Source organism: Myotis myotis, unplaced genomic scaffold, assembly GCF_014108235.1.
Source record: "Myotis myotis isolate mMyoMyo1 unplaced genomic scaffold, mMyoMyo1.p scaffold_m19_p_1, whole genome shotgun sequence".
Classification (NCBI taxonomy): Eukaryota; Metazoa; Chordata; class Mammalia; order Chiroptera; family Vespertilionidae; genus Myotis; species Myotis myotis.
This window is the reverse complement of record NW_023416313.1, coordinates 88,475,853-88,490,018: the sequence shown is the minus strand read 5'-3', so window position 1 is coordinate 88,490,018 and position 14,166 is coordinate 88,475,853. Positions and strand designations below refer to the sequence as shown.

At 38.7% G+C, this 14,166-nt stretch overlaps 1 protein-coding gene and 1 pseudogene across 9 annotated transcripts in view; one reads left to right on the top strand and one right to left on the bottom strand.

Moving 5' to 3' along the window:
* The first annotated feature begins 1,426 nt into the window (after nt 1-1,426).
* LOC118665436 lies at nt 1,427-1,950 on the top strand (annotated as a pseudogene).
* A 1,220-nt stretch (nt 1,951-3,170) lies between these two features.
* Nucleotides 3,171-14,166, bottom strand: part of PPA2 (inorganic pyrophosphatase 2) — an 88,317-nt gene continuing 77,321 nt past the window's right edge. For 5 of the 9 annotated variants that reach the window (XM_036344215.1, XM_036344234.1, XM_036344192.1 and 2 more), the window contains 4 exons: nt 12,233-12,302; nt 5,623-5,659; nt 3,470-3,552; nt 3,171-3,376 (listed from right to left, as the gene is read on the bottom strand). In XM_036344215.1, coding sequence (XP_036200108.1) covers nt 3,335-3,376; nt 3,470-3,552; nt 5,623-5,659; nt 12,233-12,302 — 232 coding nt within the window. In that variant the 3' untranslated portion in view covers nt 3,171-3,334. The remainder of the gene's footprint in view (nt 3,377-3,469; nt 3,553-5,622; nt 5,660-12,232; nt 12,303-14,166) is intronic. The other 4 variants (XM_036344254.1, XM_036344224.1, XM_036344245.1 and 1 more) reach the window with 2 other exon arrangements.

The window sequence follows — 14,166 nt, the reverse complement described above, 5'->3', positions numbered from 1 at the left end:
TGCTGATCCCCTTATCCTGTTCCCTCTCTTCTACATCCTACATAAATTACTATGTTTGTGATCTGTTGTCCCCACACAAAATGCAAGGTCCACATGAGCAGGGATTTTTGTTTTGCAGTGATGTATTCTAAAAACTCAGAATATTACCTGGCACATACAGCAGGTCCTCAATTAATGATTTGTTTAGTATTGTTTTGTTACAACATTGATAAATGCAGCAGAAACTCTTGTTTATATCTATTAGCTAGGGTTTCCTTATACAGTGGGGCCTTGACTTCCGAGTGTCCCAACTAACGAGTTTTTTGAGATACCAGCTGTCTCTCGGCTGATTTTTTGCATTGAGTTGATAGAGTAATTTGAGTTAACGAGCTCCTTAACGAGCTCGGTCTCGGAACGAATTAAACTCGTAAGTCAAGGCCCCACTGTACTTCGTTTCACCTGTAAGTGCAGAACCTATTGATGATGTGAGGACTTAGTGTATGTGCAGTCAATAATTGTTGAATAAATACATTGGAAAATAGCATGAGAAAGCATGTCTAAACAAAGAGTTGGCTAATTAAAATTATGAGATGTATTGTAAACTGATTCAATCAAATCCCCCTAATATTTCTGTGATTCAGCCCTTTTCAACCATGCACTTAAAAAGGGGGAAAGAGCCCTGTGTCTCATCTGTTCTGAAGAGGGAAGAGACGCATTCCTAGCTTTCCTCGCAGGTGCACCGCAATTCAGACATGACTGACAGATGCCCTGTTGCACCCGATACGAAGAGGCTCACCAGACATGGCTTCTCTCTTCTAACCTTCCGGAGACTAACATGCCACATGCCACAAGCCCACTTATCTATCCTTTGGTGACTCAGCTTGTTTACAACGATCCAAGTAACAGTTGTTCCCATTTTCTATAAGTTATATTTTCACAATTAAAAAGTCAATATGTCAATAAAATTAAAACCAATACATTCTCTGATGTCCTTCAAAGAGATTCACACATTCCCAAAGACATTTCAAGGGGACCCTGCTATTTCATTTGGGTTAATCACACCCTCTGTACCCATTTACTTTTTTGTAAAACAGGCCTATTCTGAGCCGTGCCTACAGCAAAATGAGCTGTATGAGGAAAACATAAGTACATGGAAAGACTGATGGATTTAGAGCCATATAGTCATGAGTTCTAATTTTGGCTCTCATACTAACTAGCTATGTGACCTTGGGCAAATTATAGACTTTCTGAGCCTCAATATGAAGCGGGCAATGTCTTCCTTATACAATATGTGCACATAGGACATCTACAAGTGCCTCATGTAGAACAGATGCTCAAGAAATTGTAATTATTGTAAACCACAAAGCATATTGTGCAAATATCTATTGATGATACTAACAGAACAAAAAGGAAAGAAAAAAGATATGAACAGTTCTGGGTTGGAGCCATGGTGGTGGCAAATTCAAGCCCTGTCAACCTGGGGTGTTCATTGATATTAGCATCGGAAGCCAGAAAGTTGGCTATTTGGAGATCAAGCTCTTTGCAGACCTTGTGACTAAGGCAGCTGAGAACTTCAGGCAGTTCTGCACTGGAGAATTCAGAAAAGATAGGGTTCCTATAGGATACAAAGTGGCATTTTCACAGGGTTTTAAAGGATTTCATGATCCAGAGTGGAGATTTTATTAATGGAGATGGTACTGGAGTTGCCAGTATTTACCGGGGGCCATCTGCAGATTAAAATTTTAAATTTAGACACTCAGCTCCAGGCCTGCTTCCCATAGGAAACAGTGGTCCCAGTACAAATGACTGCCAGGCTTTCATCACCTGCTCTAAGGGTGCCTGGCTGGATGGGAAGCATGCAGTGTTTGGAAAAATCACTGATGGACTTCTAGTGATGATAAAAGACTGAGGCCCAACAATAAGCCCAAGCTGCCCGTAGTGACCAGTGTGGGTCGATGGAGTCCAGAGTGAGACTGACTCAGACCTTGACCTCTCTGCTATTGTAGGCCTGGCCTTGCTCTGAGTGATGCCCTCAAGTAAGATCATTTGGATTGGCCTGTGTTTGCTTCCTGGCCTGCTGTTGCCCTGTTTGATCAAGAGATCTTGGAAGTATCACAGATTCAGAACCCAAGATTTTCCATGTTTTTCAACTGTAAATAATGTTTTCCGGGAAAACACAACCAAACAAAAATGTGAACAGAACTGGCACGAGAAGCACAGCACTGGGAGCACGAACAGACAAGGTGTGTGAAGAGGAGCGGGTAGCAGGCATGGCATGAGAATGGGACCCTGAGGAAATCGGAGTCTGGTTTTTTCTCAGTATGAAAAGCCATGGATGACATTTTGAGAAAAATTTAACAAGGCAAGACCTATGTTTTAAGAAAACAACTGTTTAGAAATGTGGAAGGTGGTATGGAGGGAGAAGAGCCAGAGGCAGGACTTAGTTAGGAGGCAAGAGGGTATGAAATAGAACGAGAGCAACTGGGGAATAGGAGGAGGGCACCACGGAGAGGCTGTAGTAACAGTCCCCATGAAATAAGGGGACAGTAAGCAAAGAATGGGGGTGAATGAACAAAAATGACAAACAATTACATTTAGATGATCTTTATGAGTAAAGATAGAAGAGAGGTTCAATATGGTATCAAGGGTTTGAGTGGGGGACTAAAAGAATGTTAACTTAATTGTTCAAGAATAAAGGAATTAACAGGAGGTCATTTTTGGACCAGCGGGGTCTAAGGCATTTGGAGAGATGTCCCATAGGCAGACCCCAAGAGAAAGACATGGGCTTTTTATGTATAGCTGGGAGTCATCACCATAGAGACAAGAATTGAAACTACGGAAACTGGATGAAATTCAAAGACTTTCGGAACTCTGAAACAGAAAGTTATAGTTAAGAGCCTTAATATGTAAACACATTTACACAGAACTAATAAGTGGACAGAGGTTGGCCAATGAAGTCTCTGCCAGCAAGAGACTTGAAAAGGGATAATAAGGTATGAAAATGAAAACAATAATATCTATAGAAATCTTATTAATGTACTAAATTTATAATGTTTACATTAACCTATAGAAATAAGCCCAATAAAATCTTTGGGCACAGAAATGTGAACTGGCCAAAACTGAGTGTTTCTAAATTTCTGATACAAAATTAAATGAAATCTTTATCATATCAATAAATATCTGGAGGAGACTAATTCAAAACCAGTGTTTATTTACATAGTGCATATCCCAGAAAGTTTGGGGGAAAAAAGAGTTTCAACAGAAAGTTAGCAAATTCTCATCGGTCTGCCTATCTCCAGCACTTGAGGGAGACAGTCTGGAAGTCCTCAGAGACTGGAATCTTGATGGCAGAACTTCAAATGTTCCCATCACTTGCCAAGGAAGTGCCACACTTGCTCTGTGTTTAAAACGGGGGAAGAAGGGTGTTAGGGAAGGGGTTCGAGGGAGGGAGGAAGGAAGGAAGGAAGAATAAGACAAATTTAATTTAGACCTTTTGGAAGTGTTCAGGCAGGTAAAAACAATCAAGAAGCTTAGCATGGCCCAGTCCATATGGCTTAGTGGTGGAGCATCGACCTATGAATCAGGAGATCATGGTTCCATTTCCTGGTGAGGATACATGCCCGGGTTTCAGGCTCAAACCCCAGGAGGGGGTGTGCAGGAGGCAGCCGATCAATGATTCTCTCTCATCATTGATGTTTCTCTCTCCCTCTCCCTTCCTTTCTGAAATCAATAAAAATATATATATTTTTTAAAAGCTTATTTTGCATGACATTTCTCTATTTAAAGCTACTTCCCTTTAAATTCTTGTCTTAAGTTCTCTCATTTAGATGAAGTCTTACATAAAACTACATTAGAAATTCTAGAGCCTGCCCTGGCGGGTTTGGCTCAGTGGATAGAGCGTTGGCCTGCGGACTGAAAGGTCCCAGGTTTGGTTCCGGTCAAGGGGATATGCCTGGGTTGCGGGCTTAGTCCCCAGTTAAGGGGCGTGCAGGAGGCAGCCGATCAATGATTCTCTCTCATCATTGATGTTTCTCTCTCTCTTTTCCTCTCCCTTCCTCTGTGAAATCAATAAAAAATATTAATAAAAAAATTCTAGAGCCTTCCCACTTTATTTCCTACTTCTCTCTGGGTGATTTTAGTCTCTATTGAATGCTACAGAAGTTAGTACCCTAGCTGCAGCATGAAAAGTCTAGAAAACCCTTGAACTGTAAAATTGGACTGCCTGTCAAATACACAAAATGGGATAGTATTACAAAAAAAACAATGGGTTAGTTCCCCACATAAGGAATGGAGCTTGCTTCCCCATGAAGCCAGCTCTATGGTTCTGCTCCTTTCTAAACATCCTAGAACTAGACTCACAGTAAATACAGTAGTTCCTCGGGTTACGTTGGAGATCTGTTCCTACTGCGTGACATAACGCGATTTTCGCTGTAAGTCGGAACCCACCTACATAAGCAACTACTTCACTCACATGGAGCACATACACATCAATAATGAAGTGAAACAGTAAAAAAAAAAAGTAAAAGACAGATAACAATTCCTGACCTTTACTTGTGGTAAATAAATAATAAAAAACACAAAGCACATATGTATATACATCGAAATGACGGAACTTTTTTTTTTTTTTATAAATAAATGGGAGATGGCGATGTAACCACAAAACAATGTATGTCAAGTCCGACGTAACCCAAGGTCTGTCTGTAGTGCTCATTTTTTTCTACAAATTTGCAAGCTCAATATTCTTCTACTGTTGTATATTAAAGCAACAGGCCAAAGGTCTGCCCAAATATTGAAAGACAAATTATATGTGCATATGCTTGTATTCTGAAATTTTTACCACAGAATATTTTTACTTGTTTCTCAAAACAGCTTCAAATATAATGGGAGTGAAAATATGGCATTTTTAATCATGCTACAAATTTTATTTTTAAGATCTTTAGTCAAAATAAATAAAGTGATGAAAGATGAAGAAAATATCCCAAATCAGATATTTGGAGTCTTTTTAAGCTTATTAGAACTAGCTGGAATCTCTCTACTTCACCAAAAAAGTCACTACATAATCAACCATTTTCTAGCCTAAAAGTAATAAATGTACTCTTTCTCATTTTCTGAAATTAATAAACTACTTCATGTGAAAATTTTAATGACTATTTTGAAAAGTATTTTACTTAGTTTATATAACTTCTCAAAAATTATACCTTTATTGTTGAAAGTATTACAGATGTCCCTTTCCCCCATTGACCCCTTCTAGCTAGCCCTTACTCCCCCTCACTGCCCACCCCTAGCCTTCACCACCCTATTGTCTGTGTCCATGGGTTATACATATATCCATACAAGCTCTTTGACTGATCTCTTCTCTCCCTTGCCCTCCCCCTCCTTCCCTCTGAGATTATACAGTCTGTTCCATGGTTCTATGTCTCTGGATCTATTTTATTCATCAGTATACTTTGTTCTTTAGATTCCACATATGAGTGAGATCATGTGATACTTGTCTTTCTCTGAGACTGGCTTGTTTCACTTAGCATAATACTCTCCAGTTTATATAACTTTTAAATTAATCTATTGAATTTCTTTTTGGCTTCCACTAACTAAAAACGAATAAATTTACACCTCTAGCTCCTTAAGAACCCAAATGTACCATACCTTCTTCTTGACTTTCTTTACTTATTGAAGATGATACCTGAAAGATAAGAACAGAGTTTCCATTACAATGAATTTTTAGATGTAGAAATTGTATCCAAAAGTTTTTCTCATATATTTTATAGAACCAAGTTCACACATACTAGTAATAGTTCTCTAACCTGAAAAAAAATTTCCTTTTGCCTTTATTATCACTGCTCACTCGTTCAAATAAACCACACAGAGTCAAATAGAAAAAGCATGCTTGAAAATATCTTTTCTCATTAGCCCCTGGGAACTACTGGGAATGAGGAGAGAGGTTTTCTTTCAGCTGCTTCCTTGGCTGAGGTCCTGAGAACAAAAACCAAACTTACACATTCATAAGTATGCGCATGCGGGTGCGTGACACATACAGAGACACACATACAAACTATATAATTTATGCAGTTGCTTTCTAGAACTTTCAAGATGATTTTTGTTTATTTTGATGGCGGCCAAGATTCTTAGGGCAGCTGTAATACAACCTGTGGTGGACAAGTTTGAAAGAAAGGTTTTCTAGAGATATAAATTGTTTTCTAAGAAAACATTTTTAAAAGTTTTTATAAAAAAACATTTTATTAGAAGATCCATTTTCTATAGACAGAAATGCACAAAGCCCAAGAATACTTACGTTAACATCTACGTAATCACTACCGAGATCAAAGAATGGAACATGACGGGCTCTTCCCCAATTGTAACCTCATCTCCCCAACGATAACCTGACTTTGTAACACACTTTTCATATTTCTTTTTTTTTTAAAATATATTTTATTGATTTTTTTTTTTTTTACAGAGAGAAAGGGAGGATAGAGAGTTAGAAACATCGATGAGAGAAACATCGATCAGCTGCCTCCTGCACGCTCCCCACTGGGGATGTGCCTGCAACCAAGGTACATGCCCTTGACTGGAATCGACCTGGGACCCTTCAGTCCACAGGCCAACGCTCTATCCACTAAGCCAAACCAGTTAGGGCACTTTTCATATTTCAATTCAATAATCAACTTCTAATTCTCTGAATTTGCTCACCCTCAATAGAAAAGACCTACTTTTGGCATTTGAGGTCTTGGGTAAAGATAGAAAGACCAGACACCATACATCTGAACAGTTGAAAGTTATAAATCAGAATAACGGCTAGAATATAAAGTATGCTTCATCCCACCATCTTGTAAAACACCTTTGTACCAACTTGGGAGCTCTCATAGCATTCGGATGCCTCAGAGACTGCCTGAGGATGGCAGCGCGAGAAAAGGCACAGGGCCTCACCCTGCCCCACGTCTCCTCCCACCCCAGGCTCCGTTCTGCACTGGAGACCTCACTGGCACAACAGTGGAAATTCCAGCCCACCCATCTATGCAACCCCTACCTGCAATGGCCACCCCCGCACCCCTGCAGAAGTAACAGTGAGCACATAGTCCACAGAGTAATGAGTGTGAATTTGGACAGACGCCCACACAGACCCCGCGAACGGGCCTGCAGCTGTCTGGGCAAAGACTTCTAGGGTCTTGAGTAGCCAGTATGTTTTCCAGAATGGGGGGCTTGGGCTGCCAGTGAAGGCACAACTTTGGTCCCCTGGTCTTTTCCTGTGGGGAGGGACAGGATTGGATGAGGGCCAAAGCAGGGTCCTCTAGGTCTAAGGGCAGTACTGAATAAGAACAGCTCAGCAGGAAAAACAGTTACATTTCAGCAATATTAAAATATTCCCTATCATAGTGAATGCGTCACCTTGGAGTGAGATTAACATTTAACTGATGAACTCAGGGTAAAGCGATTGGATGGGTGGGCCTCATCCAATCAGTTGAGGGCCCCAATAGAGCAAAAAGACCAGTTTCCCTAAGCAAGAGAAAATTCTCCAGCTTTGTACCATTGGGTTTTTGGCCTGCCAGTCCACCCTGCAGTTTTCGGGCTTCCCAAGCCCCCCGCCCCCCTACACACACACACACACTACGGACTGGTTCTCTGGAGAACCCTAATACATTGCCCTCCCCCAAATCATAAATTGTTGAAGTTATTTTTCCTTCAACTCTACTTAAAAACAACCCTAGTCAAATATGCTTTGTTTTTTTCTGTCATAGAAAAGGGTGATGTAACAATGTAAATAAAGACCTCTGTACAAATTTTATGTATAATAAAAAGTACTTGACATTTTCCAAGTACTTCAAAAAACAAGAAAAATTTTATTCAGTTTCCTAGCATGGCGAAAATGCTTAACCATGGCTGGTTTTGAGGACGGTAGAACTGAAATGAATCTGGGTGTGAAAGGAACGCTACAACATGAAATATTACTCACTGAGATTAGGCCTTTGGGATGCAATAACTCTGGTTTTCTAAACAGACTATAAAGAATGTAACTTGCCTGTTCTTTGAAATTGTTATGCTCTTTAAATTGTGTAGGACACATATTACAAAGTTTGTCAAAAAGTTAGCTGTTTAGATTTCCTGTTTAAAATCAGCAGCTGCTTCTTGTTGGAGCTGCTCAGAGGAAGAAAATGTATGGCATATAAAACAGAATAACTGAGCAGCTTCTCATTACCTACAGAGTGTTACAGAAATGAACAAACTACTCTACCCAAGACAGTTACCATTAAACGTTATTTAAAAATAATTTCCAGATTATTTTAATTTTTTCATTCTGAAAATGTATTTCTTGGTTGATAGAATATATTCAGAATGTACAAAGTCTTATATAAAATAAAACAAACATCACAGGTAAGTTTAACACTCAGAGGTAGTAAACTATTAAAATTTGGAGGTATTTTTTATATATTTTTCCATATTAGCATATGCCAAAAGAGAGACCAGGATTTATATTTAAAAATACCAACACGAGATCATGATAAATATCAGCTATTTAAATACCACTGACTTCCAGACTTTTAAAATAACAAGGGTAACGCTTGTAGAAACTGGAAGAACAAAGAAATGCACAGAGCGGTATCTAAAAGTGCCCCAATCCCAACTCTCACCCTCAGAACCACCACTATTATATTTTCCTTGTAAGAAACCAACACAGGGTTTTCAGTTACTTCTATTTCTCAGTAGGTAAAGAATGTGGGCACCCTCTCCTCATCTAAGAGAAATTCTCCACGAAATGGTCAGTGTTATTTTATACCCTCTTTCTAAAAATGCGATCTCCTCCCCTTTTCCCACTCTAAAAAATACTTCTCACGAATATTCCTATCTTTAATTTCTTTAAAACAAATCTAGAGTTCTCCTTACCAAAGTATTCCTCTTTCTTTTATCAACCAAAGAAAGCTTATGCTGGCCTCAGTCCCTTATCCAGGCATGAACTGTATTTTAAATTAATACAACTGCTATACATTTAGTGTCTCTCCTTCAAACAATCCCATCAGCTTCCTACAAGCATTTTCTTAGTTATCCATACACAAAATGGGAAAGTATTTTAAGACTGTAAGTTTAATCAACTTTGTCAATAAAAAAATATAATTGGCTAGTACCTATTGATTTTATTTTCATTTCCTTTGCCCATCTTTGAGTGGTAATGCATATTATGCTTTGATTGGTTGAATGGCTGACTGGACATTTAGCATATTAGGCTTTTATTATATAGGATGGTGCAAGGTGTGAAATAAAGTGTCAAATTTATTGGTATAAAGTTTTCCACAATATTTTTCAACTCTCGTAATATCTGTAGAATCAGCAGTGATGTATTTTATTTCATTCCTGACACTGAAAATATGTCTTCTCTCTTTTCTTTCCTGATCATTCTGGATAAAGGTTTATTATATTCTCAAAGATCTAGCTTTTGGTTTCATTAATTTTATCTACTGATTTTCTGGGCATACAAATTTTTAAATCAGTATACATTTTTAAATCGGTATACATTTATTCAGTTTCCAATTTTCTCATGTCTGATCAGATAAAAACATGAATTAAAAACTCCATAGAATCTAGAAGGGTAATTTCTTAGTGGGTTATAAGCGTGTTCAACTTTATTAGAAATTACTTAATTGCTCTTCAAAGTAGTTGTACCAATTTATATTTGCATCAAGTATATCAACAAGTTTGAGAGATCTCCTTTTACCACTTCTTTAAAAACACTGCATCTCTGACACTTGCTAAATGATAACTATGGAATTGTATTGTGTCTTAGATTGATCTCACTGATTACTGGTGAGACTGAATAAATTTTCACATGCTTACTGGCTATTTAAGTATCCTCTCTGGTGAGTTGTCCATTCACATTGTTTGCCCACAAAGTGTAATCGGCTGGTCCTGTGGTTGAACTATTAGAGTGTTATTCCTGCTGACAGTGGCCGCACGCTGCAGCCCAGACACCCAGCGTTCCAGGGCAGTGCAGTTCCCTGCCTCTTATAATCCCTCGGGTGTTGAGATCTATGTAGCCAACTCTGTTTTTGACACAGCCATGCCTTTCGTGATTGTATATCAATTCAAACGTCTATATTTGAAAACAAATTCCAAGAACCCTCGGGATTTTGTTTTTCTACTGTAGGATTCTCAGTGAAAAATCAGCAAGCACTTTCTTCATTATTAGGAAGCACAACAGTTACCAAACCATGTAATTAAAGCTGGATATTAATATTTCTGATTTCTAACCTTGTTCCCCAAATCAAATTATCTAAGTCATATCCAAATCCTCCAATTTTTTTTTCAAGAGGATGGCTTCGTCAACCTATGAATAAGGTGGTCACGGTTCGATTCCTGGTCAGGGCACATGCCTGGGTTTTGGGCTCGATCCCCAGTGTGAGGTGTGTAGGAGGCAGCCGATCGATAATTCTCTCTCATCATTGGTGTTTCTCTCTCTCTCTCTCCCTCTTCTTTCTTCTCTGAAATCAATAAAAATACATTTTTAAAAAAGAGGATGGCTTCCCTGGTAATATGACAGGAAACAAAAAACAGGACGTAAAAGAAACTTTAATCTTGAAGATAATTTGAAGACAAGTATCTTTGTTTATTATTCATAAATCCAAAACCAAAATAAGTGGAATAGTCTTAATCTGAGACTACTTGGACAAAGATAAAGAAAATTTTTCCCTTAAAAAAGTAATAGTAAATACTGATGAGAACTAAGTTCAGAATGTAATCTACATAGATACAAAATTGAAAACCTGAAGAAAATAAATGATTTGGTGGTCCTCATTACTAAAATGGCTTCTCTGCATCTTCCCTGACCTCCCAATAGTCCCTGCTCAGCAATGCAGCCAAGTGTCTTGTTAAAATCTAAGTCAGATCATATCACTTTTGCTCAAAACCCTCCAATGGTTCCCAATCCCATTCAGAATGAGAAATAAAATTCTTAATAGTCTTTACAGACTATAATATAGTTCTTTCATAATAATTTGCCTCCATTTCCAACCCCAGAACCAAACTTTTCTGATCTCCTCTCCTCCTCTGTCCCCTGGACTCTCTCTATTCCACTGTCACTGGTTCTCAGGTATTTCTAGGACACACCAGGCATCCTCTTGCCTCATGGCCTTTGGGACTGTGGCCTGGAACGCTGTTCCTTCACAGACACTTGGCTCCTTCCTTTCCCGTCTAAGAATCTTGTCTCATGGCAGCCCTTTCCTAAGTGAGGCTGTCCCTGACTCCATTCAATAACCTTCCAGGACACCATGTATTTTACTTGTGTATTTAATAACCATCCACCTCCCCAACTGGAATAGTTAGCATTCTATCCAAGGGCAGGTTTTTATATATTTTCCTTAGTACTGCATCCCTAGCACTTAGAATCTCACAACATGGAACAGGCGCTAATCAAATACTTGATGAATTAGTGGAGAAAATAAAATTTGAAGCAGTCATCATAAGCAAAGATGTCTGTTGTTCCTTGAAATAAACATCTAAATTCACTAGTTTCCTACCTCATAAAGAGTTACTTGTTAAAAACTTAATTTATAAATGGTATTTCTAGCCTAAGATCATTCCTGAAAATACCATATAGCAATATGACTTGATTATCAGAATATGAATCTTATTTAGAAAATCAATGAGAGAATCATTGATCGGCTGCCTCCTACACGTCCCACACTGGGGATTGAACCTGCAACCCCAGGCATGTGCCCTGACGGAACCAAACCATGACCTCCTGGTTCATAGGTCAATGATCAACCACTGAGCCATGCCTGCCAAGCTTCCCTTCTATTTTAAAAATTAAAGCACCAATACAAGTACCAATTTGTTAATAAATTCAGTTGTTTCCAGGCAGCAAAAACAGTAGGATATGTAAATATCCAAGGATATCTTCTTAGCTAGGAAGTCGAAAGCTTGTGAGATAGCCAAACTAAATGGAAAAAAAGGGTCTTATTTATTTCATTTTTCTTGAGCCAAAATGCACCTATACAGCAGCCAGTTGCACTTTTGCCACCGACTGGTGGGAAACTCATGAGAACAGAACTGCACAGAGAACAAATGCATACAAACAACAATAAATTGGTGATGTTAAGGAAAAGAGCATCTATGAAAATAAATGGTTAATGTACTTTAGAAAAGAAAACTTAATAATTCAATTAAAAGGTTTTGATTTAAATTCCCCGGATTAAAAATAATAGATTTTAGTGTTATTTTTTAACTTTATAGACTTCCTTATGACATAAGATTAAAGGACATTTTCCCTTACCGATTCAACTAATGATCTTGCTTTCTCTTGAGCACAATGATAAGGACTATCGCATATCTGCACATTTGTGCTGCAAATGAAAAGAGAATGTTTTTATTACACAGGATAAAAAAGGAGCAATTACCCAAAAGAAAACCAAGTCCAAATATTCCACACTGACAGTATGATTCTAGCTGGTGAAAAGGACCAAGTGCTCTGCAGCACTTCATGCTCCAGAATTCAAAATAAAATTATACAAAAGTATACAAATCTCAACTGCACCCTGTTATATATAAAAGGATAAGCTAAAACTACACTTCACCTTTACTGAAGGAAAGAAAAAAAAAATTTGACCCACAGAATGATGACTATAAGGACAAATTTTCTCTAAGTGAGGAGATAAACACTAATTGGCCACTGAAAGGTAGGTATGGAAGATTAAACTAAGAGTGGTGAGAGAAAATCATATGACTATGAAAACTCGGTTTTCTCACAAGTAAGGAAGTTTGGTAGGCATAAGACACCAGCTCCTTCCATGATCAGTAACGGCTCTATACAGTCAAAGCTTCTCCATTCAATGGGAACACCATGCTATCAATGCAGCATGACACCACCCAGTACCTTGTCCTACCTCCTGCACATCCTTCCTCTCAAACATAATTTCATAAAAAAATCAGATTAAAATGGATTCCTAAAGGAGATAAATAATAGATGAAACACACACACACACACACACACACGCCCATAAGTGAATCTACAGGATATACATTATCAAATTACTATTAATTTTCACAATGGTTTATGAAATATGTCAGGATATATATAAGAAGATCTATCTACCTATCTATCTATCTATCTATCTATCTATCTATCTATCTACCTACCTAACCTATTTACCTATCTATCTTTTTAACTACATCTGTCTATAATCAGACATTGGGTATAACAATTATACTAACTAGTCAGTTTGCTTTTTATCCAGACTCAAAATGTGGGATTTATTTTCATTCTTGACGTGGATAAGAAAGTTGGCATTATCATCTTTAAGGCTATTTTTATTTTCTTCTCTACATCCCATGTTTATTTAAAAAACTGAAAAAGGTAAAGCCTTATAAGTCAGATGTTTCCTTAAAGAAAGTTAAAACTAAATTTAAAAAGAACAACGCAAAAAATTAGACATTGCAGTCTTAAGTGCTAATCCTCTGAAGAAACCATGGTGTATGGTAAATATACTATGCACAATGTTTCTAACATTAAAACTAAATCATCTATAGATGCTGGGGATACAGAGCCCTATTGAACTAGAGCCCCTATGGAGCTGATAATATTTAGGAAACATTTTAGCTCTCAAATCAAACCATGGCCTACAAGAGAAGCAGAAAAATCATTTAATGGAAAGATGACTAAGCTGATAAGTGTCTACCACAAATGAGATTAAATATGACTACAAAGAATATGCTGCTTCCCATTTTATAATAAGACTAGGGGCCCGGTGCACAAAAATTTGTGCACTTGGGGGGGGGGGGGCGGGGAAGGTCCCTCAGCCCAGCCTGTGCCCTCTCATAGTCTGGGACCCCTCGGGGGATAACCACCTGCTGGCTTAGGCCTGCACCCCGGGGGATTGGGCCTACACTGGCAATCAGACATCCCTCTGGCAGCCCGGCAGCCCTCGGGGGATGTCCACTTGCCAGCGGGGAGCAGGCCTAAGCTGCAGTCGGACATCCTTAGCGCTGCTGAGGAGGCAGGCGAGGCTCCCATCACCACCGCTGTACTGGCAGCCATCAGCCTGGCTTATGGCTGAGCAGAGCTCCCCATGTGGGAGCGCACTGACCACCAGGGGGCAGCTCCTGCATTGAGCGTCTGTCCCCTGGTGGTCAGTGTGTGGCATAGTGACCAGTCATTCCCAGTCTTTCTGCTGTTAGGGTCAGTTTGCATATTACCCTTTTACTATATAG